At 36.1% G+C, this 25,175-nt stretch overlaps 2 protein-coding genes across 2 annotated transcripts in view; one reads left to right on the top strand and one right to left on the bottom strand.

Moving 5' to 3' along the window:
* Positions 1-25,175, top strand: part of LOC129757443 (homeobox protein orthopedia B) — a 75,227-nt gene that overhangs the window by 36,420 nt on the left and 13,632 nt on the right. The window lies entirely within an intron of this gene.
* On the bottom strand, positions 427-1,124 carry LOC129757444 (uncharacterized). Its single transcript, XM_055754669.1, has 2 exons — positions 894-1,124; positions 427-830 (listed from the first exon to the last, which is right to left on the bottom strand). The coding sequence occupies exons 1-2, from the start codon at positions 1,002-1,004 to the stop codon at positions 507-509; spliced, it is 435 nt and encodes a 144-aa protein (XP_055610644.1). The 5' UTR covers positions 1,005-1,124; the 3' UTR covers positions 427-506.

The raw sequence follows: 25,175 nt of genomic DNA, 5'->3' as shown, positions 1-25,175 counted from the left end.
TTGAACCGAATGTCCAAAAGCAGCTTAGCACGATTTTACGAACTTCAAATTAGGAAATAAATAAAAAAAATCTTCATTTTCCAAATTGTTTATTTGCATTACATATGTTGCCGGAATTGGTAGACCCATTTTAAATGTTTCTGCTGACGTTGAGTAGTAGCGGGTGGCAAACGGGTATCAGAGTGAAGTCATGGCTGGGAAGCACTAATCCGAGGGTCGCTGACGACGATGGGCATCATCACTCAATCATGCGCCAGGCAAACATATCAGCTGGTCGACCGGCTCGTCAATCTTGATTTTATCTTTTTCTCCGTGGGCAGTACCGGAATTCCTACAAGAGGTATTTAAAAATGGTATAAGCATTGTTGTAGTCTTACTATATATAGGTTTTTACTTACCATGGTACTATGCACGAAGTTTCTCGGGAATATGAATCGATACCATTATTTCTGTTCATGTTGTACTTTAATCCGTCGTACTCTAACGAAACCGGAACAGCTCCCGGTTCAACTTTCTTCTAATCGACCCGCATTTCCTCTTCCCTGCGATACGGGAAGGTGCGTTTGCTCGATCAAAAAACCACCACCTCTGCCGTTGAACTTGGTTCCGGAGACTTTGATAACGACGACCGCGGATTCCGGTGGTTTCTGTTTACCGCAGTTATGTGCGATTAGCGCGGATTGACGGAGGGATTGCTGCCGGTTGTTTATCGATGCGTGCCCGTTCCGTATCTGAAAATGTTTTTTTTGCAGCCCAGATAGGGTGTCCGGCCAACCCGTGGTAAGCTGACGACGGAGCCGATGACGATACGGAAGATTCGTTTTGTTTTTCTGCAAAGAAATTTGTAATGAAATTTAAAAAATCATCTTTCCTAAGCACTCAATTAAAATTACCTTTTGGCAGAATGGGATCTTCCAGTCGAAGAAGTTTGAACAAATCCGGTGGAATCCAAGCCTAGATTGAACTTGGGTTAAAAACGAATGTAACGCGTACAACTTCGTCATTTTTCACTTCCAAAATAAAATGGCGAAGCTTTGGCTATCGAATTTTTAACCTTATTTGGTTAATGCGCAAAAACTTCAAAAATGGTTGATTTTGTCGCTTGAAAAATTCTTAAAAAATAACCATATTGGCAGTTTGGGGGCAAAAACGATAAAATGGTTATTTGTGAACCACAAATGGTTAAACATAAATGAGCGTGAATGAATGCTCCTTTCTTCAATCCTTGAACTGTAACTGTCTATCTCCTTTCTCGTTCATCCCTTTTTCTTCAACCCTTGAACTGTGATTGTCTATCTCTCTTTCTCGTTCATCCCTTTTTCTTCAACACACGCTTAGATTATTTTCCAATACTCATGCGGTGTGTAGCTCTATGTTATTTTCAGGGAAGATATTAATAAATGTTGAGTATCCTGCTATGGTATATCGTCTTACATCCTACAATGGCTGAAGATGTTGAAAGCATTTTAGTTTCTCGATTGAAAACTTCAAAATTCGCCATGCAGCTTGACGAATCCATAGATGTAGCAGGACTAGCATTCTGATAGTATTTTTCGCTGTCAAGGTCCCAAATGTTTCCAAGAAGATTTGTTCCTTTGCAAACCGTTACCAACTTCATCAATGGGGGCTAAAATTTTTAAGCTAATTGATGATTATGTTACGGACAACAATATTCCTTGGGAAAATTGTAATGAAGTGGTACGAACGTTGAGAAAATGAATTTCAAATTTTGCCCGATAAACAACTGACACAAATTGAACCAAACATGATATAGCTTGCCAAATCCAAGAAAGCGTATTTGTTCTATTGAAATCATTATTTTTTTTTATTTTAATAAAAACAAGACTATTCAAAGAGTAGCCAATAATTATTCGTTTTATTGACTACGATGACAAGACTTATCTTATTAAAACGATAAATACTATTAATCTTTCAAAACTCGGGTTTTTCATTCTTTCAAAAATGCAGGTGCTCCGCCACAATTTTTGGTTTTGAAAAATGCTCCGCCAAGCAAATGATCTGAAAACCCCTGCATTAGGGACTTATTTTGGACCACTCAACATAACCTGGGTGTTAAACTTGCTGTTAAATACTCATGAACGTAACAAGACATTTTACGATAATATGAAATTTAATTGCTTATTATAAATAAAATTTGGAATTATGGCATTATATTAATCAACTCGCTAAAGCCCAAACCCGCCTTTGGACGGGGTTCACTTCTATCGACAAAAAACCAAGCCAACCATTCCTTTAACTTACTTTTTGTACACTATGCTTTAAATCACGTTAATCTTATCATCCACATTAATGGCAACTGTTTGATAAGCCGCTGCCAAAAGCTACAGGTAAAAGAAGCTTAAAAACTTGAATAAACTGGACATGCACCAAGTTCATATGAAGTCATTATTTTTAATGCTTCATGAAAAATTATTGACAGTTTGGTTTGGTTACAACCACTCAGGGTTGATTTTCGAGAAAAAAAAATGCTTGGTTAGATGGAAGTGGAAACATAATCCCCGTCTAATGAAGGGATTGGGGAAAAAGACAACAAATCGGCAAATATGTAACGAGTTTATTTTTATAACAGTTGAATTATCTCAGTTAAAAGTTGAACAATTCTAACAAAAAATATATTTAACTATAGCTATGAGATAGCCTTAATATGTTCCAAAACTAAGGAAAAAATGTTGAATTGGGTTAAAATCCCAAGCAAGTACATAAAATCTAGTTTTTCAGCCCCTGTGGTTATGCAAGTTATGAAACGAAAAAACTGTTGGAAATTTACTCTAACGATAATTTTTTTTTCTAGAACAAAAGTTGTATTCAAGATAATACTGAACTTTTGTGAAGTTTTCAGCGAAAAAATTTGGCTTTTAGATGGTTAAAAATAGTTCTTGCACATTTTTGTCTTTTTTGAATCTGTGTTTTCTACAGAACTGAAGCTAAACCAAATCCATTTGGTTTTGGAAGTCAAATGCATCAATTGATGTCGCGGAGTTGATGATGTCAGATTTTGTAAACTTATCATTGGGTCGCCTGCAGGCTTGGCAAAAGTCATCGTCATGAGGCGTGAATCTGTGACTGTGAAGCCTCTTGGTCCGTCAAACTCAATTGACTGTTCCTTAACGACCAGTCACTTCGTTTGCCAGTCATTCATTCCCCATTCATTTGAAACTAAAATAATAACATAGTCCAAGGAATATTGAAAGAAGGTAGTGCCGAGAGCCATATTGGATTTTTTTCGTGACGTCACTGTTGCCAAGCTGTCGAAGGTTTATACTGGTAGAACCCAAAATTTCAAAGTTAAACACATTAAAGAACTAAATTAAAATCCAATTTGATTCGGATTATGTTGTGAGGTTACTAGTTGATTGTGCTATGAGGTTTTTTTGTGTGTTAATAGACTGCAGTATGGGCCTTATTCTGCGAGGCGAATGAAGTGACTCGTAGTCACATTAGTCGTAGTCACGTGACTCTAGTCGGGGTATTCCGAGAGGCGACTCACTCACGGTGACTAGTTCATTGCCTCGGTGGCTTGATGTTCATTTTGATGTTCCAGAGGCAATGAACCAGTTTCATCGGATTCACCATGCGAACTGTCAAACATGTCAGGAACATTCAAAGCAGGTAGTGTGATATTCAATATCTTGGATGACGTCACATTCATGAAGATTTTGAAAATAACGCATTTAATTTTTATGTAACCAAAGTACTAAATCAAACCAATCTTTATCAAATATGCTGTAAATCCTTAAGTGGAATTCAAATTATCTTTCGTTCTAGTTCGTGTTGAGAATTGGGATTTGCGTACACGCTCTTTTTTTTAAACTCAAAATTAAGTAGTTTTGGTTCAAAACAGCACTTCAGTGGCTTCCCTCAACTTTGAGTTTGTCTGGGCAATAGCAAAACTAAGTTCGAATAGGCATACTCAATACTAAGTTCGGCTGCCGAACTCGAATTTATCCTTTTTTTCGAGGGTAACTGATTTTCAGGAAATTAAAGGATGATTAAAATTTGTTGTACCCGGATGTTGCTGTTCCGTTACATTGCATTGCAATTACAGAGCGGTGGAAAGTTTTGACACTCCCGGTCAAAGAAAACTTCCGGATGTTACTTCCTATGGGAAGTAAACAACATCCGGAAGTTTCCGGACATTCCAAGCCGCTCATCGTATGGTGACAATGACGGACAGAATATTACGCTGACACGGTGAACATGCATTCCATTATGAAGTTCCTTCATAGTCTTCCGGTAGTTGTTCCAGAACGACCAAATTTTGCGACGTGTTCGTTGATTGCTGTTCCGGTTCGAACTAAACTCGCTAAGTGTTTTCAGTCTAACAAAGAGAATTCAATTTTTAGTTCATAAGGTCGAACTCAGCTTTGCTCCCTCGCCGAACGAAAAAAAAATGATCAAATTTGAGTTTGCAGTTCGAACTCCATTTTGAACCATCGCAAGGAGGAAAAAGGGTACTTAACTTTAAGTTCATAGAATCGAACTATGTTTTGAACCTCGGTCGTACTTAATTTTGAGTTAAAATAAAAGAGCGTGTACGTGATAAAATTTCAGATATAAGTAGATTAAAAATATAGAATAAAAACGTTAAATAGATAAAGAATTCCAAATTCTAAGATCAAATTAAGATTGAAAACTGATATCTAAAATTTCATTCTATATTAATGATTGTCAGATAAATTATGTTTTCGTTAAAATCCATGATAATTCAAAATTAAGGACCTTTTTCAAAAAACATATCTCAAATTAAAAATTAAAATGTCAAATAAACATTCTTTTATAGATTCATAATTCAGATTTATAGATCGCAAATTTAATTTCAAACCAGGGTTTAAGATTTAATTTCACATATATTTCAGATTCAAAGTTCATATTCTTCTGTATTCAGAATCAAAAGTTCAGATTAATTTTCCTCATGTAGATAAGTTATTCGCTTTTCGGGAATAGAATATTCGACGCCATTTTAAGTTTAAATAGAGGTGGTTTGAGATTACTTCATTTTTTAAAAGTTGACTTTTATTTTAAGAGATTAAAGTAAACAAAGATACGAAATGTGCCAATCGTAGTTTTATTGATTTTCTGTCAATGTCTATATCCAATCGACTAAAAACTTGTCAAACTAAAAAAAATGGAATTACAAAAGCGAAATTATTGTTATTATTTGAATTTAAAAAATATTTAAATGGATACTGAAGTAAAAAACTTAATCAAAATTATGTTCATGAGAGTTAGTTCAAAGCTTTGGTAGGAAAAAAGTATGTTTTCGAAAACTACGTGAGCAATTTTTACACCTATTTTTATTACCTACTAATACATATGCAATCGACGTAATATTAAACCTCATAAAACAAAGTGATCTTGTACGCGGATAGTTCATTGGAGTTCATCTGAAATATTTTTGTTTAGAATGTCATTACAAAACCAGGTGATGCAGATCGAACCAATTCTATGCTCAAATTTGAATACTTGGTTGAATATTTTTTGCACAAAAAAAGTTTCACTCAGTATTATAAGTCATATTTTTATGTTTATCTTTTATTCTCGCAGCAATATATTCACTTTCTGACAACGAAAAAGTTTCTGTTCTGTTAGACTGAATTTTTTGCATCACCTTTCCGTGGTTTTTCTTTGACTTTTGCCACTGCATTCATTTGAATGAGGCAAAATGAATTACTAGAACTGTCAAATGGTTAGAATTCCAATGCAATAGAGCAGTGGTTTTCAAAGTGGTCCCTACCGCCCCCTTGGGGGCGTTGAGAGCTTCCAGGGGGGCGGTGAAATCAATTTTGAAATTTGGGGGCGTTGAAAGGGCTCAGGGGGGCGGTGAGGTCTTTATTCACATTTTCACAAATCACGAAACAACGTAGATTTGGAATAACAACGATTAAATGAGATGCAAAACAATGAAATTACGTTACAGAACTAAACATAACGTTCTTGACTAAAGTATCGATAATTTCACATAGCTGCATGCAAATTTTTGTTCGAGTAGCTAATTTTTTTTGTAATTTTTATGTGTTCACAGATGTATACGGTTTCCATGTTGATCTTGTTTTGTAAGATTATTTTGGGTTCTACTAAAAATAATCATTTTAGATGGCAAGGCTAGATAATTTTCAATATATATTGTCTCAAAAAATCTAATGAACAGAAAAACAACCTTGAAAAAATCTGTGATGATCTGAATCTGATCTTGAATCTGAAGATGACACCTTTATCTGTGATTTAGTGATAGCTTCTTAGAACGAAAATTTGAGAGAATTTTCCTAGTTAAGAGAATTTTAGGTTCTTACTTGTTCATCTTTCAATCGATTCAAAAAATCATTTTGCCATTTGCAATCGATAAACTTTTAATCTATTCGGTTATCACTAACATTGACGGAATTCAGTTATCAGAATCTAATTAAAACTTAAAGATCCGTGAATGCTGCATAACTTTGAACAGAACTTAAATTCAGATATCAAGAAATGATACCATTTTTTACGAATTTTGTCTACAAAATTTAAGATACATATATGATTTTATATCAAAACAAACTAATAAATCAGTTTAAGTAATTGTTCAGGAAACATTACATAGAATTAAGTGTTTGCTGGAGAATTGAAGCAAAATGAGGCCTTTGGAGCCAACAAAATATAAGAGTATAAAAGCTTATTTCGAGAAAACACGTTTTTATGCTTGGTAATTTTCATATATGTAGTGACCGGACGACGCATAACTTGTTGGAAAATTGCCGTTTTTCATGGAATGTATGGAAAAATTGAAAAAATCGTATTGTTTTTTTCTCTTGAAGTACACTTCATTTCTTACTGTTTAAATAATTTTTAAGGAAAAATAAAAAATTATGAAAAGAAGGGTTGATATAAATTTGAGAGAATTTTGAGTAAAGTCTCACAACAACTTACAAAGCTAATGGTTTTTCAACGATCCAATTTATTGTTATTTTAAGATTTTCTAAAAAATTGCACAGGGGGGCGTTGAGCTCCAAAATTTTGCAAAAGGGGGCGGTGAGTAAAAAAAGTTTTAAAACCACTGCAATAGAGTATTTCCTGAGACAGATGATGGTAGGGTAGCATTTTGTTTTTGTTTTGAAAAATGTAAACACTTACTGGTCGCCATTTTGAACTTGGGAGATTAGCACTGTTAAATTATTTCTTCAAAAGTTATAATTTATTCAAATTAACATCACATAACATCAACATTACCTTCAAAGTATGTCATGCCTACAATTTTTTAATTTAGGCTAGTTTAAAAAATTAAGAATTTTGCATAATCATTACTAAAGCACTGCCAATTTGGTTTCGTTACTATCGGACCATTGAACATGCGTAGTGTTGTTGTTATTTTTACCCTACCACCAGATGCCGAAAATTGTAAACATGAGGAATCAGCTGTTCGGTTGACAAGTCGGGAAATGCCTTATAAGTGCGAATCAACTCTTGTTAATTCCGCGATTTTTTTATTCCATATTTTTGGGCCGGTTAGATAGACGATGGCACTTGAATATGGTCAGGATGGTAAGTTTTATTTTGATTACTAATAATTCAAATACTGAATGAGTTTTTTCATTCCAGGAGCGTGGAAAGAACGAGAAATACAAAGCGTGGTCTGGTCAGGCGGCACCCACCAACTTCAGGAGAGGGTGATTAAGCCGAGGATGGATATGATAAGGCGAGCATAATTAACTTGCAAGCAGATGGAATGGAAGCGAGAGAAGTTGAAAATGATCCGAATAGGTGCAATAGATAGTTTGTGGCAAACAGCAGTAACAACAGTCTTCCTGCTTCAATCCGCAGTTCGTTATCGGAAGCAGCAGTATGTTAAATCTTCCGGAGGACAACTTTTGAGTGTTTTTTTTTTTAGAAATCGGATTGATTTCAATCATAGATTGGAATTTCACGTTAACTTGCATCCTAAATAGGAATATCTAATGACCTATTTTGAGCGAACTTTTGCTTGCTCTACTATACTTGCTCCGAATAATAATGGAGAAGTTGAGGCGCGGACTACCAAAAGGCGGAAATAACGGAGCTGCGATGAAGTCCTCAAAACTCAAAATAAAATCATCAGAAGCATCTTCTGCATAAAAAAAACATTGTGTGTTATCTATAATTAATTATCATCATATTTTGACAAGATGGCCATTCAAAGAAGATCATGTTCTAGTTCAGCCCCGCTGATTGATGCTTGAAAAACTCAGAATCCAGAAAATTTTTCTTGAAAATTTATTGTAAACTTTTAGTTTTGTTGACGACAATCTTGTAAGTTGAAATCCATTCCATTTTCAATATTGTTTGAAAAAAAAAGGTTCAGTATTCAAAAGCACATTCGGAAAAATGATTAAAAGGTTCAAATCAGCTTCAATTTTAGCAAAAAAAAGCCCACAATCACTTTACAATCGTTGAATTGGAATTTAGGAAACATAAAAATTAGGATCATACCGTTTGTTAATTTATGGATTTTTTAATTGCTTCAACTTTCTTTTTTCTCAATTATACATGTTTGACCCAATTTCGAATAAAAATTTTATTTTCGAAATGGTTTTGCTTCAAGTCACCTGCGTAATAGGTTACGACTTCAAAAGTCACTTGGCACCGACTTGAGTCACGCCATTCGCCTCTGGGAATACGGTGACATTAAAAAAAAGTTCATTCGACTCACCTAAAGTTCATTCAAGTCACGGCATTCGCCTGCTAGAATACGGTGACTCTAAAAATCGTAGTCACTTCACGTCATTCGCCTCGCAGAATAAGCCCCTATGTATTGTCAATTGCATGAATTTTTAGACTATTGAGAGAATCTGATTTGACAGGTAACAATTCTGCACTCACTAACACCATCACATTCTTTATATAAACTATCATGTGCTAAAAGTTGAAAAGGGACTATATGAAAAAAGGACCAACATCAGAGTTCAGTTACTTCAAATTATTTCTATCAAAAAATCAATTTTCATACGCACCGTTGCCGTCTTCAACAAACTGCGCAGATTGCACCTACATATTTAGACCCCCGTGCAAATAATTTGCGCGCAGTAAAATCAGCTCACAGACCTATACATAGACAATGACACATATCGATATTCTTTACATCTTTTGATAAAATTGAATTAAAAACAATTGCGACTGGTGTGTCAGTAAAAATTGTCAGTGAATCCATAATTTTTTGGATAATTTCAGTAATTCGAAAAACGCCCGAAATGCATGATTTATTTGTTCCACTTACATTCTTGTACCCGAATGTACAGAATGCATTCTGTTTTCTGTTCGTTTCTTTTCATTTGTTGATCGGTCAATTTTCGTTATTAAACTCCTTGGTTCACATTTCATAATAATTTTCGCCAAAACAATAACGATTGTGCCGTTTGGAAATGTGATTCGAAAATCAGAAGCGAGCAACGGCTGATTTGAAAAACTGACACTGGTTGTCTATGTGTGAGTCAGTGCGAAAATATTTCTGCGTGGACATTATTTGCACAGGAGTCTAAATAGGTGCAATTTCCGCAATAATTTACTGAAGATAAGATTCAAAACTTCCGTTCAAATCTAAATCTAAAAAAATGTGCCTGTCACATATTTCGCCTCTAAAAATGCCTGGATGACTCGAATGATTTTTCAAAACTGGTTCCTCTAGGACTTCGTACCAGCAGTACGCAAATTTTCAGCCGAAATGTCTATTCCTCCTAAACCTGTGTTGTTACTGGATAATTGCTCAGCACATCATATGAATGATGATCTAAAAAGCGATGATGGTTTGATAACTGTTTTTTATGCCTCCAAATGTGACTGCAGTGATTCAACCCATGGACCAGAATGTAATTCAGAACTGTAAACTAAAATATCGTCAAAAACTTTTGCTACATGTCATGGCTCGCGAAATCGATATCGATCAAAGCTTGAAGAGCATAACGTTGAGGGAATTATGTTTCTGGATGCATGATGCTAGGAGTGAAATAAAGCGTGCAGTAATGCAGTAGTCATGGAAGAAAATTGGAATTATTTTGAATAACAAACTCGTTGACGAAGATGGTGTTCCCTTGATCAATTTGATTGATGTAAACAATCGCGATGGAACTATTTTGCCACAGGACCTAGAAGAGAGATATGCAAGTAAAGCTTTCACGGATGAAGAAATTCTGAACATGACGCTGGAGGATCAGTCAGCATTAAACGAGCCCCTCAAATCATTGGAGCCATTAAAAATTTCGGATGTAGCACCAGACTCAGAATCAGCGGCATCTACCCCAATTCATTCCAATGATTCATGTGAAATTTCAAGAAACATAATTGATTTTGAAGCTGTACGTATGTTGGACAACATAGTTGTTGGGCTGATGCTTCAGATCTCTCTATAGATGATGTCATCTTCTTGCAACGTATCAGAGAGATTGTTTTGAAGAAAGCTCAAACAAATAAAACTCAGCTTTAAGATTACTTGAATATGTTCTTTTATACCATTATATTCAGTTATAATTGTATTCAAAAACTTTGATTAACGAAAAACCTGTTTAAAATTTGACTTTTTTGTATAAAAATCTTGATACGTCCCTGATCAATCATCTTCACTTTCAATATCGATGCAATCATCCATCAGTGCAGACTTGTAAACCAACGACATTTTCTCTGACAGTCGCACAGCCTGCTTTTATCAATTTCATTGTACGTGCCATCAAACGAATGCGACCGAAAACTTGCCGAACAGTCGACTACCATCAAACGAAACGACATTCATTCTTCTTTGTGCGATTGTCGAACGAAATTTCGTGTCTTGGTACACGAGAGGGATAATTTGATGGTCAAACGACCATAATTCCCGACATTTTACGACATCGCCTATCTCTTTCACGCAGCAGAACTTACAGACTCAATAAGCAAATGCAATCTTTTCTATTCACTTCTTCCTGTTGAAAAAAAATTCGCCACTCTGCAGCGCCGGGTGATGTTTTTATGTGTTGGTCGAACAATGTGGAATGATTATCTCGATCATCTACGCAAGAGGGATGAAAGTCAAACGACTAACCACCACAAAGATCAAAATTTCATTTGACATTTTTTGCTCTCCGATCAAACGATTGCGCTCTCCACGATTGCGCTCTCCACGATTGTCACCAATGATGTGTGGTGGTTGTCTCCGGAAAAATTCAAACGATGGTGACCACTTACAAGCCTGCATCAGTGTTGTCCCTTCAGAATGATTTCAACCTCAAGATGTTCAACGGAAATAAAAAATGGCGATATTTAGTATTTTTGCGTTGAATAAAAAATGATGACAAAATCGGGGGCAGACAAAATCGGTGTGTGACAAAATCGGGTTTTCACTGTATTTTGTTTTCACCCCAATGAAATTCCTATATATGGAGCTAAATGGACACTTCCCTGGTTTAAACTTTGCCGAAGACGGCAAAGCGGTAGTCGCGAGAAAAAAGTTATAACGTCCCAAACTGAATATTCTTTTTTTCATCAAAAGAAACTAGCAACACCGTCAGATTTTCCGTCCTATTTTCAAAAATATTATTGTAACAAAAAAGTTATTCAGGGACGGGATGAATCATCAGACAGGATGGAAATCCCAAAAAAAAGTAATTGATTTTAGAGTCTTAAAGTTTAAGACTTAAACTGTTTCGATGAAGGATCGCTGCAGGGCTCAATTTCCTTCTTTTATGAACACTAATGTACCTTTGAAAATTCGTCAACATTTTGTGAAACGAATTACAAAAATAATGTGATTACAAAATGATGCAAATTGGGTAAACTTTCAAAAAAAAAATCAAAATGTTTCTACTGTAACTGAAACGGCTTTAACAGTTGATTGATTGAACAGTAGGGATGAACAGTTATGATGAAAACAAGTTTAGATAACAATTTCTTGTTTTCATCATATCTTTTTTTTTTTTAATTTAGAAACTTGCCGCCTTTTACAGTTTTGTTGTTGAATTTTATCGACGTTTTTCGGCGAGTTTTACATTTAAAAACTGTTTTTTACCAGTTGTCCAGACGTTTCGAGCTACTTTGGCGTTCGCTCCTCTTCAGTGGACACTAAAATATATTTTTAAATTACAATTTAATACTACAATTACAATTTTTGATTTCTAACTTACAAATTACTGGCTTTTCATACTAATTTGTACTGGCGCAGTTTGTTTTGTTTTTCGTTTACATTTGTGTGTCAGTGTCTGTGTTAATTTGGAAATGACGGGGTCGTATGCTGTTTTAAAATTACATGAATCTCGTTGTCCGTTTACAACAGTCTTTTACAGTTTTTGAAAACATGTAATTACATGTTTCTATGCTACAAAAAAAGAACGATACTTGATCCTGTACATACATCAGTAGCATTTTTGCAGAGTGAAAAAAATGTGATTTTTTCCTAGTTAAAGGACACTTGATCCTTCATTCAAGGATTCTTGATCTTTCATTCAGGGACGCTTCAACTTTGTCAAAAATTAAACAAGTCGAAAGTTAAAAGGTAGATTGATGTTGGCCATATCATTTTATTTTTTATTTTTCAGTTTTAAAGTCTTAGGTCTAGAGAATTCTAAAAATTTTAGAAATTGTCTACAACACTAAAGTCATTAGACGAGTCACTTTTGGGTCATGACTATTTGGCATGAATCCTTCACGAGACCCCAACAGTGATGTCAATTGAATTTATAGTTTGTCAATGCCAAAAGACATACCCCTGTTAACAGCTAATAACTTTTTTGCCTAATAAGATACGAAGTTACGGTCTTCGACAGCATGTTCAGCGGAAAATTTTCTATGTAGAATTTATACATTGACACAAAAACCATTGGCAGGCTCGGTTCCACAGAAGAGAAAGGAATGATGTTGATTATTCAGTACAAAATATTAAATTTTTCCATACAAACATAAAAGTTCTAATTTACCCACGTAAACGTCACTTAAAAATTCTGCAAAAAATCATGGATGAGTTTTGAGCTGAAACGAAGCTTTTTAGACCCCGTGGTTTGAGAAATTGAAAAATGACCCCAAATCGACTTGGTCATAGCACAGCAATGTATAATTATGAGGCAAATAAAATATTTCAGTGGTTTCAGTGGTTTTTGGATGAATATAAGTTATGTCGAGCTAAATTTTGATCACGATTCATTAAGTTAAAAAAACATGTATTTTTGAACTCGAGTAGTTGAGTCCATAGGCAACATCTTAGACAACTTTTTCTAAAAAAAAAAACTAAGGGGTTAACCTTTGCTCTTAAATTGAGGCATGGAGTTAATATTATTTTTCGACGATTGGAATATTGCAATAAATATTGGAATTAATATTGGAATAAATATTTTTGATATTTATTCCAATATTAGTAGTGTACGTGTTCACCACATGTAGACTTCCGACCAACCAGATTTCATTGTATAGGTTAAGGTAGTGCCACCTCTATCCCGGTACTACTTCTCCTAAATAATGAAATGTTGCAGGGTAAAGTATGGTGTACGTTAATAAGTTTCCTCGCAAAAATGCTCTTTCGCTCTTTTCAACATCTGTAAATTTTCTCCTCACTTCTCTATCCATCTTTATCAATTTCAGAACTTCTTTTCACCGATATGCCGAAAAATAAATTTACAATATTTTTGATAAATGTAGTCCATATTGAAACGTTTCCTCAGAACAAATTGATAAACTGTCTGTCAGTTCAAAATATTCTCCTCTCATAATTTGCAGAGTTGCGGAGGTGTTCCTGTGGGTTATAACTGATTTTCCTCTAAATCTGTGAGAAGTTCTCGAAACTGTTGTTCGTAGGAAGTTATTCATAAATGTAGAGATTTCAAAAGGCCAACTGATGGTTGTGCCATTAAATAGAATACATTACATACCCTTAATTGAATAATAAGATTTGAGAAAAAGGTTAGTTTAAAAAAACTCACACAATTTCTTGCTAATTAGATTAAACCACAAGTAGCGCAAAGTTTGGCCGTCGCATGAAAAATGAGGTCCTAATTACGGTCACATAAATGGCTATACGTTCGGCACCAATAGTCTCATTACCGCCTCAAAAGCGCATTCCCAAATAAATGTGACATCAACAATTTCCCCGCTTGAGACACTCTGTGTTACCCACGCACTCATCCGCCCCACTCATTTCTCGCTACGTGTTACAAAATTTAACGTCTCAATCTCAAAGTTCGAAACGGAACGTATCGCGCCCATAACCGCAAACATATGGGATACTAACGACGAAATGAAGCGATGATAATTTCTTGAAACTTAAGATCAAACACCGACAGGCGACCGTCCCAATCCGTGGCGTCCGAAATCCTTCTCCTAGTCCCGAGATGGGATATGAGTAAGACAGGACAGGGGCGCGCGCGATGCGGTTCGCCACTTTGGCAGCAACTTTTACTGATGCGCACCGCGCCAAAATGCTAATTTCAATTATCCCCATTCGGTTTGGGATCTAGTCATGGTGCAGTGTTGAAGGTACTAGTCTTGTGGATTCATTAACAAATAATGTAGTTACATAGAAGAATGACTGGAGCATTCACTCTTTAAGTAACAAATAGGTAATAATAAACATTCTAAAATCGACTTTTAAAGAATGACGTATTCATCCATAACGATACAGTCGAATTTGGTCCCTAACTGATAATGCGACCCCATTCTTGGTTCTTGTGCCGAATTTTTAAACGCCATTTCAAATTATTCTACACTCCCGTGTTAACAAAATGTGGGTTTCCATTCATTTTCAATAATCGATTATAGGATTTACGATGAAGTCAAGAACTTGTTGGTCGTTCCACCCTTTAATATATAATTTTCCGTCATGAAAGTGTGTTTATTTAAAAGACATCATTATTGAAAGACATCTTCCAGAATAACTCAGCCTGTTACCAACCAATCAAGTAAGCCCCGCCTTTTGTATTTAAACTTAACCGATTTATGTATTTTATAATTTTTATTTACATGGTTTTCTATCTCACGACAGAACCTGATGAACCATATTCTTCAAATTCATTCGATCCTGCGAGCGATTGGGGCTACCGTCTTCAACTTCCCGGGGATCCCACATTCGCCAGATAACGCTCCAGTTGGTCTAACCACCTCGATCGTTTCGCCCCTGCTCGTCTCATTCATAGCGAACACCTTTTTTTTCAAGACAGACGTCCGGCATTCTCGCAACATGTCCTGCCCAGCGTATCCGGCCAGCCTTCGCACCTTCTGGATACTGGGTTAGCCGTAGAGTCGCGCGAGCTCGTGGTTCATCCTTCGGCTACACTCTCCGTTCTCCTGCACACTGCGAAAGATGGTTCTTAACACTCGTCGCTCAAATACTCCGAGTGTGCGCAGATCTTTCTTGAGCAATAGCTATTAGAGGCAACCGGGCTAATGAGAGTCGTGTACAGGTTATACTTTGTGTGAGGGTTAAGTCTTCTCGACCACAGTTGCTTGTGGAGTCCATAGTAGGCACGATTTCTGTTGATCATTCGCTGCTGGATCTCACGGCTGTTATCATTGTCTGCGGTCCTTAGTGAGCCGAGAAAGACAAAGTCTTCGACTATCTCCTGCTCGGTCGGTCTCGGATCCGCAGGTCAGCATATATGTGCTTCGTCATGGATGTGGACGTATTACCCGTTAACCCAATCCTCCCTGCTTCGCGTTTTAGTTTGCGGTAGATTTCCTCCACCGCCGCAGATGATCTGCCGACTATTTATATCAATGTCGTCGACAAAGCAGATAAGTTGATTACATCTGTCGAAAGTCGCAACCTGCATATTGCCCACCGCTCGCCGAATAACCCTTCTAGCGCCACGTTGAACATTATGCAAGATAGACCATCGCCTTGTCGAAGCTCCCTGCGTGATTCGAACTCTACAATTCAACCGAAATCCGCACACAGCACTATGTTCCATACATCGTTTCCTTGTTTAATCAGTCTGGTCAGCTTTCCAGAGAAGCCGTTCGTTCATGATTTTCCATAGCTTGTCACGGTCGATCGTGTCGTATGCGACTTCGAAGTCGATGAATAGTTGATGCGTAGAAACTTGGTGTTCACGGCATTTTTTGGGGATTAGCCGTAATGTGAAGATCTGGTCCGTCGTAGAATTAAGCCGATGACTTGATGACTTCCCATGAATTTGTTTGCTTGTGACGTTAGGCAGCGAAGAAGGATTCGGAATAACACTTTGTAGGTGGCATTGAGAACAGTGATCGCTTGGTAGTTCTCCCAGTCTAATTTGTCGCCCTTCTTGTAGATGGAGCATATTGCCTCCTTCTTCCACTCCTCCGGTAGCTGTCGTTGGCTACGCCGGCGATGTACCTTCCCCCGCCGTCTTGGTCTCTTGCGTGTGCGCCTTTCGAAGGTCTACTTCCACATTTTAATCACCTCGCGATTGACCTTCTGGATGCCTCCGTCCTTATCCTGGCACATTTCGGCTTGCGGCACGAAGCCTTTGCGGGATGCGTTGAGCTTCTGATACAACTTTTGTGTTTGCTGGGAACGATGCAGCTGCAAATGGAAAATTAGAGCCAAAAATGCTTTATGTGGCACTTTTGCGTAGAATCAGAACGCATACAATATTTATATCATTTTAAAAGCTCACATAATTTCTCTTTTCCCAAACAACCAAGTTGAACCGTAATTTAAAGAATACGTTCGTCTGTGTTAATAAAAAAAAAATAGTTGAGTATCAATCTTGTAAGTCGTGTCTACCGAAAAGTGTTGGTGAAATTCTCTTTATGTAAATCACCAAAGGCCACTTAAGATAACATCTGGACTTTGGATAAACAGAATCGAAGATATCCCAAAACGCTTGCTGAAATAAGCGGTGGGTCATCTGCCTTGAAGAATCCCAATGGACTTCCCGAGTACTGGTGCTGCCTTCTTGGCATGAAAATCGTAACGGCAAGATGAATCTTAGCAGGTGCGAATTTTGTCTAAAAAAAACTTCGAAATCGACTGCCAGGATCTGCTTTCGTGAGTGAACATAAACGTGACGCGAGGCCACGTATCGGGTGTAACTCTGAATTCCTCCGGATCAATTTGCAAAACGAACCAATTATTCAAACCACCCCCTTATTCTGCGCCGCGCTCGAGGTGAAGACAGTCGAGTCGAGTCGGAGTCACGTGAGTCTTGTCACCTTATTACCGAAGCCGATGTGACAGAGCATACGATTTGTCACTCACGGTGACTACTAGATTAGGATAAGAACTAAAAAAGTTCATTCTTAAAGACGTTTCTCACCTAAAGCGACTACTGGAATCAGGAGACTCGACTACCGTCACCTCACGCGCGGCGCAGAATAAGGGGGTATGTATCTGGCCTTCAATTGATTCTATGAGCTGAAATTTTTTCACGGAAACTTCCAAATCAAGAACAAGAAACTATGATCTCTTGGTTATTTTGTGTTAAACAATACATAATAACTCCGGCAGTAAAACAACTTAGATTTAAGCATGGTTGGTCCGCACTTCTCAAATCAGACAGTGCGCTGTGTAAATCGCACCGTTATCTTCTCCGATTTGTAGAGCACCACACTTCTATGGGTAGTCACCACAAGGTCTCCATTTTCCGTTAGGTTTCTTTACTAGATGCAGTGGACTGGCCCAGCAGCTTTTCGAGGGTTGACAAATGCCTTGTTCCATGAGGAATTTGAATTCCGCTTTGGCTTCGTTCAATTTGTCGATGGGCAAACGGCGGGGACGACAAAAAACGGGCTGACCAGTCGTGATGATTTGATGCATTGTTTGCGCTTTCGTAGGACGGTGGTTCATGTTCAGAACTGTAATGTCCTGAAACTCCTTCAGTAGTTGTGCAAATGGTGCGTTCACATCGAATGTGGTGATGGATGGTTCGGAGACTGCATTGATGTTGTTGATTTCCAGTTTCGTTGTGTTGTCGACGAGCTTGTTTCTCCGGAGATCCACTAGCAAGTCGTAATGCTTCAGGAAATCTGCTCCGATGATGGGTGATTTGACTTCAGCTATCGTGAAGGTCCAGGTAAACGAACGACGTAGACCAATGTCGATTGTCAATCGTTTGGTGCCGTAAGTAGCGATCGGACTTCCATTGGCTGCGAACAATTGATGTGAATTCGTTCGGTTCAACATTTCCTTTGGTGTTGGTGGGATCACAGAGATATCTGCTCCTGTGTCGATTAGGAAGCTTTGCGACGTTTGTTGGTCGTGGACGTGAATACGGCGAATGTTGATGGTTTGGTTCAGCTTAATGCTGGCAAGATTGGATTTTGGTTCGAGCGGCGCTCGGCGAGGAACATGCAGGGCTGGTAGCGGTTTGACAATGAAATAGTAGGGACTTTAGTGACCAAAATTTGAAAAAAAGTGACCAAATAGTGACTTTAAGGACCGAAAAAAGTGACCAAATAGTGACTATGTAGAACGAAAAAATAACTTTGAAGTACAAAAAATGTGACCAGTCAGGCCCGTGCGATGGACCCTTTCGGGGGGGTTTTCAAAATTCAAATTTAGATAAAATTAATAACAATACCAAAAATAAACAATTGAAAAGGAAAGGGTTTTCTTACACCATTTGTCACTCATGTTCAACACACAAACTAAAAAAATGACTGATAAACAAAATTTTGGAAACATATTACAATGAATGTTTCAAATTTGCGATAAGTCAAGAAAGTAAGAAATAAATTAGTTTCAAAAGAATTTCTTAGCAAATTGAAAATTTAAAAATATCTGAATTCTAAAATAAATGTCAAATCTTGTACAAAACTTAGCATGAATAGATTTTAGGAAAATGATAATAATTGTTAATTTTTATTCATCTTAATTTGGAATTCTTTTCCTCATTTTTAACTGGAAGTTTAGTGAGAAATTCCGCTGTAATTTTTTAATTTGAACAAAAAATATTTAATCACGATTTAAAATGTAAATTACCGATTACTGAATAACAAATGAATTTTTAACAGAATTTATTCAATGTTTAATGTTTTCATTTAATTTTATGAAAAGAAGAATATATTTATAATTATTTTAAAAGTGCCAGTTATAGAAGCCAGACATAAAACCTTTAATAAAGTAAAATCCTCCATGTTCAACTACACTGACAAAGAAATGTTAGAAAATGAGTAATTATGTGAATGATAAAAACTGATAAACAATTAAAAATAATGAGTTCAAAACTTTCGTTATTTACACTGCGTATTAAAATTTATTTTGAAAGTTGCTACTTAGAACAATTTTTCAAACTTTTTAGATTAATTTAAAAATCATGATCGATCCAAAAATATGATTTCATATAAAAAATATTTATAAAAAGTTTTTAAAGTTTCAATCGCAGGTTTTTAAGCTTTGAATTACAAGCTCTGAGTATTTTGTCTTTTTTGATTAAAATATTGGGTCCTGAAAGAACAGAAGGTTGAAATTATGTTTTTTTATTTAAAATTTGGAGTTAAAGGCTTATGGTTGAAGAACACGAGAATTTAGAATTTAAAAACAAGGAAACAATTGTTAAAAATATGTCATAAAAATTTAAAAAGTTTGATTAAAAAAAATCAGGCAAGTTGATTATAAAATTGAAAAAAAAACTGTACAATAAAATTCGGTAGATTTATTTAAAAAATTGAAAAAACAGTATGGAAATAAAAAAGATTAGTTTTTAAAAACATTTCAGGAAGAGTTTTTTCAATAAACATGTTTCATCATAACCATTTTGGTGCTTATTTTTTCAATTATTGATTTGGTAAATAGTGTCCTCAACTAGAAATTTTGTCAAATTCGGCCATTTAGTTTTGGTAATAAAGAGTTTATTACTAGTAAAATTGATAGATAATTGATTATGGAAAAATGTCATTACAAGTATTTTTGACATCACAACAGAAAGTGTAATAAAAACTTGATTCTATTCAAAGCTCATTAATTCATATAAAACTTTTATTTCTAAATAATATGTTTTTGATTTGAGTTTTTGTAAAAAGAAAGTGCAGAAACTTTTCTAAAGATTTTAAATTATTTTCATTTCAATAACAAACCCACCGTACGAGGAAAGGTGTGCTCTGATATGTCTAACCTCACTCGAAAAGCGGCGCGTCGAACTGCAGCAAGATTTTATATTCGACACATTGACCAACCGTATTGACTGTGCTTACATTCTACAACGTGTTAACATTTATTTACCAACGAGAACACTTCGACAACGTCAATTTCTTTCAATTCCTCACCACCGTACTGCCTATGGCCAAAACCACCCTATTGACAAGTGTTGTGAACGTTTTAATTTAGTGTATAATTTGTTTAATTTTAATATATGCAAACGTCATTTTAAAATAGGCTTAAGAAGAATTTCCTACTTTTTAAGTCATCAGTCTGGACGGTAATTAAACCAAAGACGAAATAAATAATAATAAATTTAAAAGCTGATAGAAATATTGCATACATATTTAGATTCGGGGAACCCAAATTAGTTGAAATTACCGTTTAAATTCATTGCACCAAAAAAAAAATTTAATTTTTGTAACCTTGTGTAAATTTTTGCAACCCTTTTTTTTAAGTATTTAGAAGACAAAAAACAGGAAATAAAATTGAGTCTGAAATTGTTTTTTAAAGAATATTTCATATCATCATAACATTTGTTATGACATAAAAGATTTTTGTTCATAAAAAAATGGTTCGTTTCAATCTCAATCTTAGTTACACTTCTTAATAAAAACCCATTCTAACTAAAGACGAGATAGGGTTTTTGTATATCAAGTTTTGAGTTCCAATACAAAAGGTTGATTGAACTAAAAACTAGAATCTACAATCAAAGTTAGTTTCAATTCACGAATGTCAAATAATGTCGTAGATCGAAATGTCTCAAGCCAAGGGTGATTTATGCCGAAATTCCGCCGGAGGCGAAAAAAATTTCTGACTGACTGATCAAGTAATTTACCGTTACTACCGTCAATATTAACACGCGCAATTCAAATTACTTTTTCATTGGTTTATTATCGGTGAAAAAAGTGACTTTTGGTGATAAAAGTAACCATTTTTCGGAAAATAGTGACTTTAGTGACAAAATGATGAAAAAAGTGACTTTTTAGTGACTGACCCAAAAAAAGTGACCAAGTCACTAAAAAGTGACTCGCTACCAGCCCTGAACATGTGACCGAAAAACAGCACGTGTGTTTCTTCTTCCGGGTTTGCCGTCGTAGAAGATGCACTGAATTTTAAGATTACCCTTTTTCCACTTCTCGCACTTTCTGGCTTGTGCCCCGTGCCGGTAATGAAACCAGCAAATCCACCCACGATTACGTTTTTGCTGCACAAGTTGCTGTTTGTCGAGCGACAGATTCTTTACTCGTTCACAATTCTGGAATTTTCTCGATGTTGCCTGATCTAGACGACGCATAAGCGCCTCGATTTGCTGCTCCAGGATGGAGATGGACGTGCCTTCCGAATGATCGGGAAAAATCCTTTCTTTGAGGGGATCCATTATTTCGGCACTGTTCGGAAAACTCGAGAAGTTTTTTTTACTCGCGATACACTTAAAACTCGCGTCGCGACGAAGAAAGGCGTGGAACTTTCGGGAAAAAATAGAGCACTTTCCCACTGCACTCGCGTTTTTGTTCTTGCACTCGCGACGGAGGCTTCGAGAATTCGAACACTCGCGATAACGACAGAACTTTCGGGAAAGTCGGTTCACACGCGATCACTTAACTGAACGTACGGGGTCACCAATTTATGGGGGTTTCCGCCCGAAGAGGAATTCGGTTTCTCGGGATTAAATGATTCAGACGTGTTCACTATAATGGTCACTTTATTACTAACTAACTATTTACAATGATCGGATATTTATAGCTATGGATTGTGAGTGTGTGAGTGTATGAATGCGAGAACGCTATTGGTTGTTTGCCGGTGCTATCGTTTGTTGTTGCTATTGTTGGTTTGCCGGCTATTGTCTGCTGGCGTCAGTTGCGTGGCTGTTGTTATTGTTATTGCTGCCTGCGTGTATTTGTTTCGAGAAGGTTCTCGACTGGACTGACTGATGGAATGTTCGGGAACTAGTTTGTAGTGTTAGTGATGATTGGCTGATGATGATGAATGACGGAGAATGATGATGGAATGGTAATGATAGTTATAGAATGATGATGTGAGAGTAAGATGGTTTACGTCGCCACACTTCCTTCCGAAATGCTCTACACTCGTTTCCGAGTACAACCGAAGCCGAGTGCCGAGCAAAACCGGTGCCCAAAATAGCAACGGTACTGTGTGTGAAGGAGAAATCCCGAAACACACAACTGAAGTGCAATTTTTTCCTTCTCTTCCTACCACAGTAGGCAAACAAACAGCACGAAACGATATTGCTTCTTCTTCTTCCTTTTCTTGTTGGGAACGAACAAAACCTACTGAGTTGCTTTAGCGCTGTTCCCCTACACTTAATGTGATGATTTTTTTCTCTTGCTCTCACCCTGGCGAAGCCTTCTCTGCTCCTAGATTGGGTGTGCGCCTGGCGTCTTAACAGAGCAGGGCAAGTGTTTCAGAACGAAAAGTTCACTGAGTTGCACTTTTCAAGCCGCTCGGGGAGGAATAGACAACCACGGATTTAAGTAGAGAAAGAAAGTAAATAATGAAATGTAACGAAATAAATGTTAAAAAATAATCTGAGAAAAAAATTCCAGATCAGGATCAAGTATCCAGAATCCCAGATCAGAATCAGAAACAGAATTAGGATCAGGGACGCATGATTCAGCATCATGACCCAGTGTCACCCAGAACCTAGAATCAGGATCAGCACCACGATCCGGGAGCGCACTCCAGGATCGGAATCAGAATCCGAATCGTTACTTAATTTATCGGCCTTATCGATGAAAAGGGATGTCCTTTTTAGTAAGAACATCCCACATACAAAGATGACAAATTTTTGTTCGGCACAGGCCAACTACTATGAAGTGATAGATATTAGGGCCGTAGGAAGAGCCGCCTCATGGGAAGTGGGAGTTTAGGTCACCCATTTTTTCTAGTATATTTTTGCTCAAACGATGCATGAATAATACAAATGAAAAAGAATTCTTTTTATACTATTTGATTATTCATTTTAAAGTTCTTTCACATTGACAGCTTTTCGTATTTAATAGAAAATTTGGGACTAATATCCTTAAATCTTTGAAATGGTTATATGTATTTATATAAAAAATCCATTAGTATTACAATTGGAGATCGCAGCAAGCCGTGCTCGAGAACGGTCGTGTTTTTTTCAACGTCGCGTTTTTTCTCGTTTGTATTTTCGCGAATATCAATTTTGTCGGATTTTAGGTGTTTTGGAGACTTCTGTTTAGTGTTTAGAAAGAAACATATTAAAAGTGATTGATATGCATCCAAATAATTGAAAGAGATGTTTTTCATTTCTAAATTTGGTGTTCTGTTGTGCTTGGCGAATCGTGCGAGAAGAAAATCAATCGTTGGTTGAAAAGGAAAAGGTTGAGAAAAAGGAATTATATTTCTGGTCGTCGTGATTTTCATACTAAGATCAAATAAGTTAAGTTTCGGTTGGAGGGATATTAATGAACTTATGATTGTGCATCAATCGATGAGTGTATTTCCGTTAAAGTTTGGTTCTCGTAAAATGCTCATGTAGATTTCTCCGGGTGGAAGAACGAAAAAAACAAACTGGAGATCTGAGCAACATTTTCTTTCAGCTCGTATTTGTTTTTTTTTGTACTTGACGGAGCCTTAGGTAAACGCGAACAATAAATTTTCGGTTTATGTTAGGCGATTGAAATTAAGGGAACAGTAATGTTGAGAACATGTGAATGCAACTAATTTTAAGATGACCGGAACCAGGAAAAATAAGATGAGATCGTTTCGTCCCAGATTTTTTCCGATTACCAATCAACCAATAGTGTTAAATTTTAGCAAAATATCATAGCGGTTTTCATCACATGGTTGGCCTGGCCGTAGTAGAATCTGCAATGCATGGTAATATGTAACAGATAATACGCTGAAAAGAAAAATGAAAGACGCAAGTTTCCATTTTCTAGGATGCCTACATGTTTTGGCCATGTTGATGTAAGAAGAAGAAGAAGAAAAACCATTAGTTTTAAAATTGGAAACTTTCAATATTTTAAAAAATTAGATGAGTTGAGCTTATTTAATTTGAAAATTGAATAAGTTTTTCTTAAAAAAGTCTTCACGATGAATCAAGCTTTCAACAGTAAAAAATAGATTAAAATTTTGCGGTTCAAATCTGATTCCTGCTAAATCATTCCAAATTTTAAATTTTAGTTTGAAATTTGGCTTTGAAAAAACAGCAACATAAACAATGTTAAACAATACACCAAAAATATGGAATTCCATGCAATTTGTTGTACTGAAAGATATTAGAAAATTTTTGCCATTGAAAATCAATTCCATACTTAAAATCATGTGGATATTTTTTTTAAATATACAGCGTGTGCCGATAGGATCAGGGCCGGATTAAGCCATCGGGGGGCCCGGGGCAATTTTTCTCGGTGGGCCCCTACGATTCGATTTTTTCCAAATGCTATCCCAGAGAATACAAAACCTTTTAAACGTGTAAAAGAACTGGAGATAAGTTCAAATGGAGATGGTCTTCAAATAGTCATGTTGTCTGCGTAGAAGATAGTTTCTGGTATTTTCAAATAAAAATTGTTTATTAATCACACAAACATTGCGGAAGAGTTTACAAATTTCTCAAAAATGAAAGCTCTGATTCGAGCTGCAAAACGCAAAATTCAATTCTCATTTTTTCTTGTTACCCTTATCATCAACTGAAATTCTCTGATTGAGAAAAATGACCTAGTAGATATTTTAAAGGATTTTCATTTCATCATTGATCGTCTGGTATGTGCTTCATCGAGGAATAAATTCCTAATGACAATGGGGAAGTATCATAAAGATTTGAAACTTCAAATAAAAAATTCAAAAAAATAACAAAATAATTAAATTTAAATCAAATTCAGTTTTTCAAATCAATTTTTGAAAGACATAATATCAATTAAATTTAAAAAAAAAATAAAAAGAGAGTAAAAGTTACACTGAGAGCCAAAGCAAAAATTACACCAAAAGTGAATTTCAATTGTATATATTTGAAACACAAAAAAACCTTTTCATGAGATGTCTATGAATATGATTCTCATCAGATAAAAAAAACTGTCATTTTAAATGTGACCAAAGTTTTTTTTCGATGCCCTCAAAGCCAAAGGGTATAAGTGCAAAAATGATCGATTGAAAA

Source organism: Uranotaenia lowii, chromosome 3, assembly GCF_029784155.1.
Source record: "Uranotaenia lowii strain MFRU-FL chromosome 3, ASM2978415v1, whole genome shotgun sequence".
NCBI lineage: Eukaryota > Metazoa > Arthropoda > Insecta > Diptera > Culicidae > Uranotaenia > Uranotaenia lowii.
This window is presented reverse-complemented; position numbering and strand designations above follow the sequence as displayed.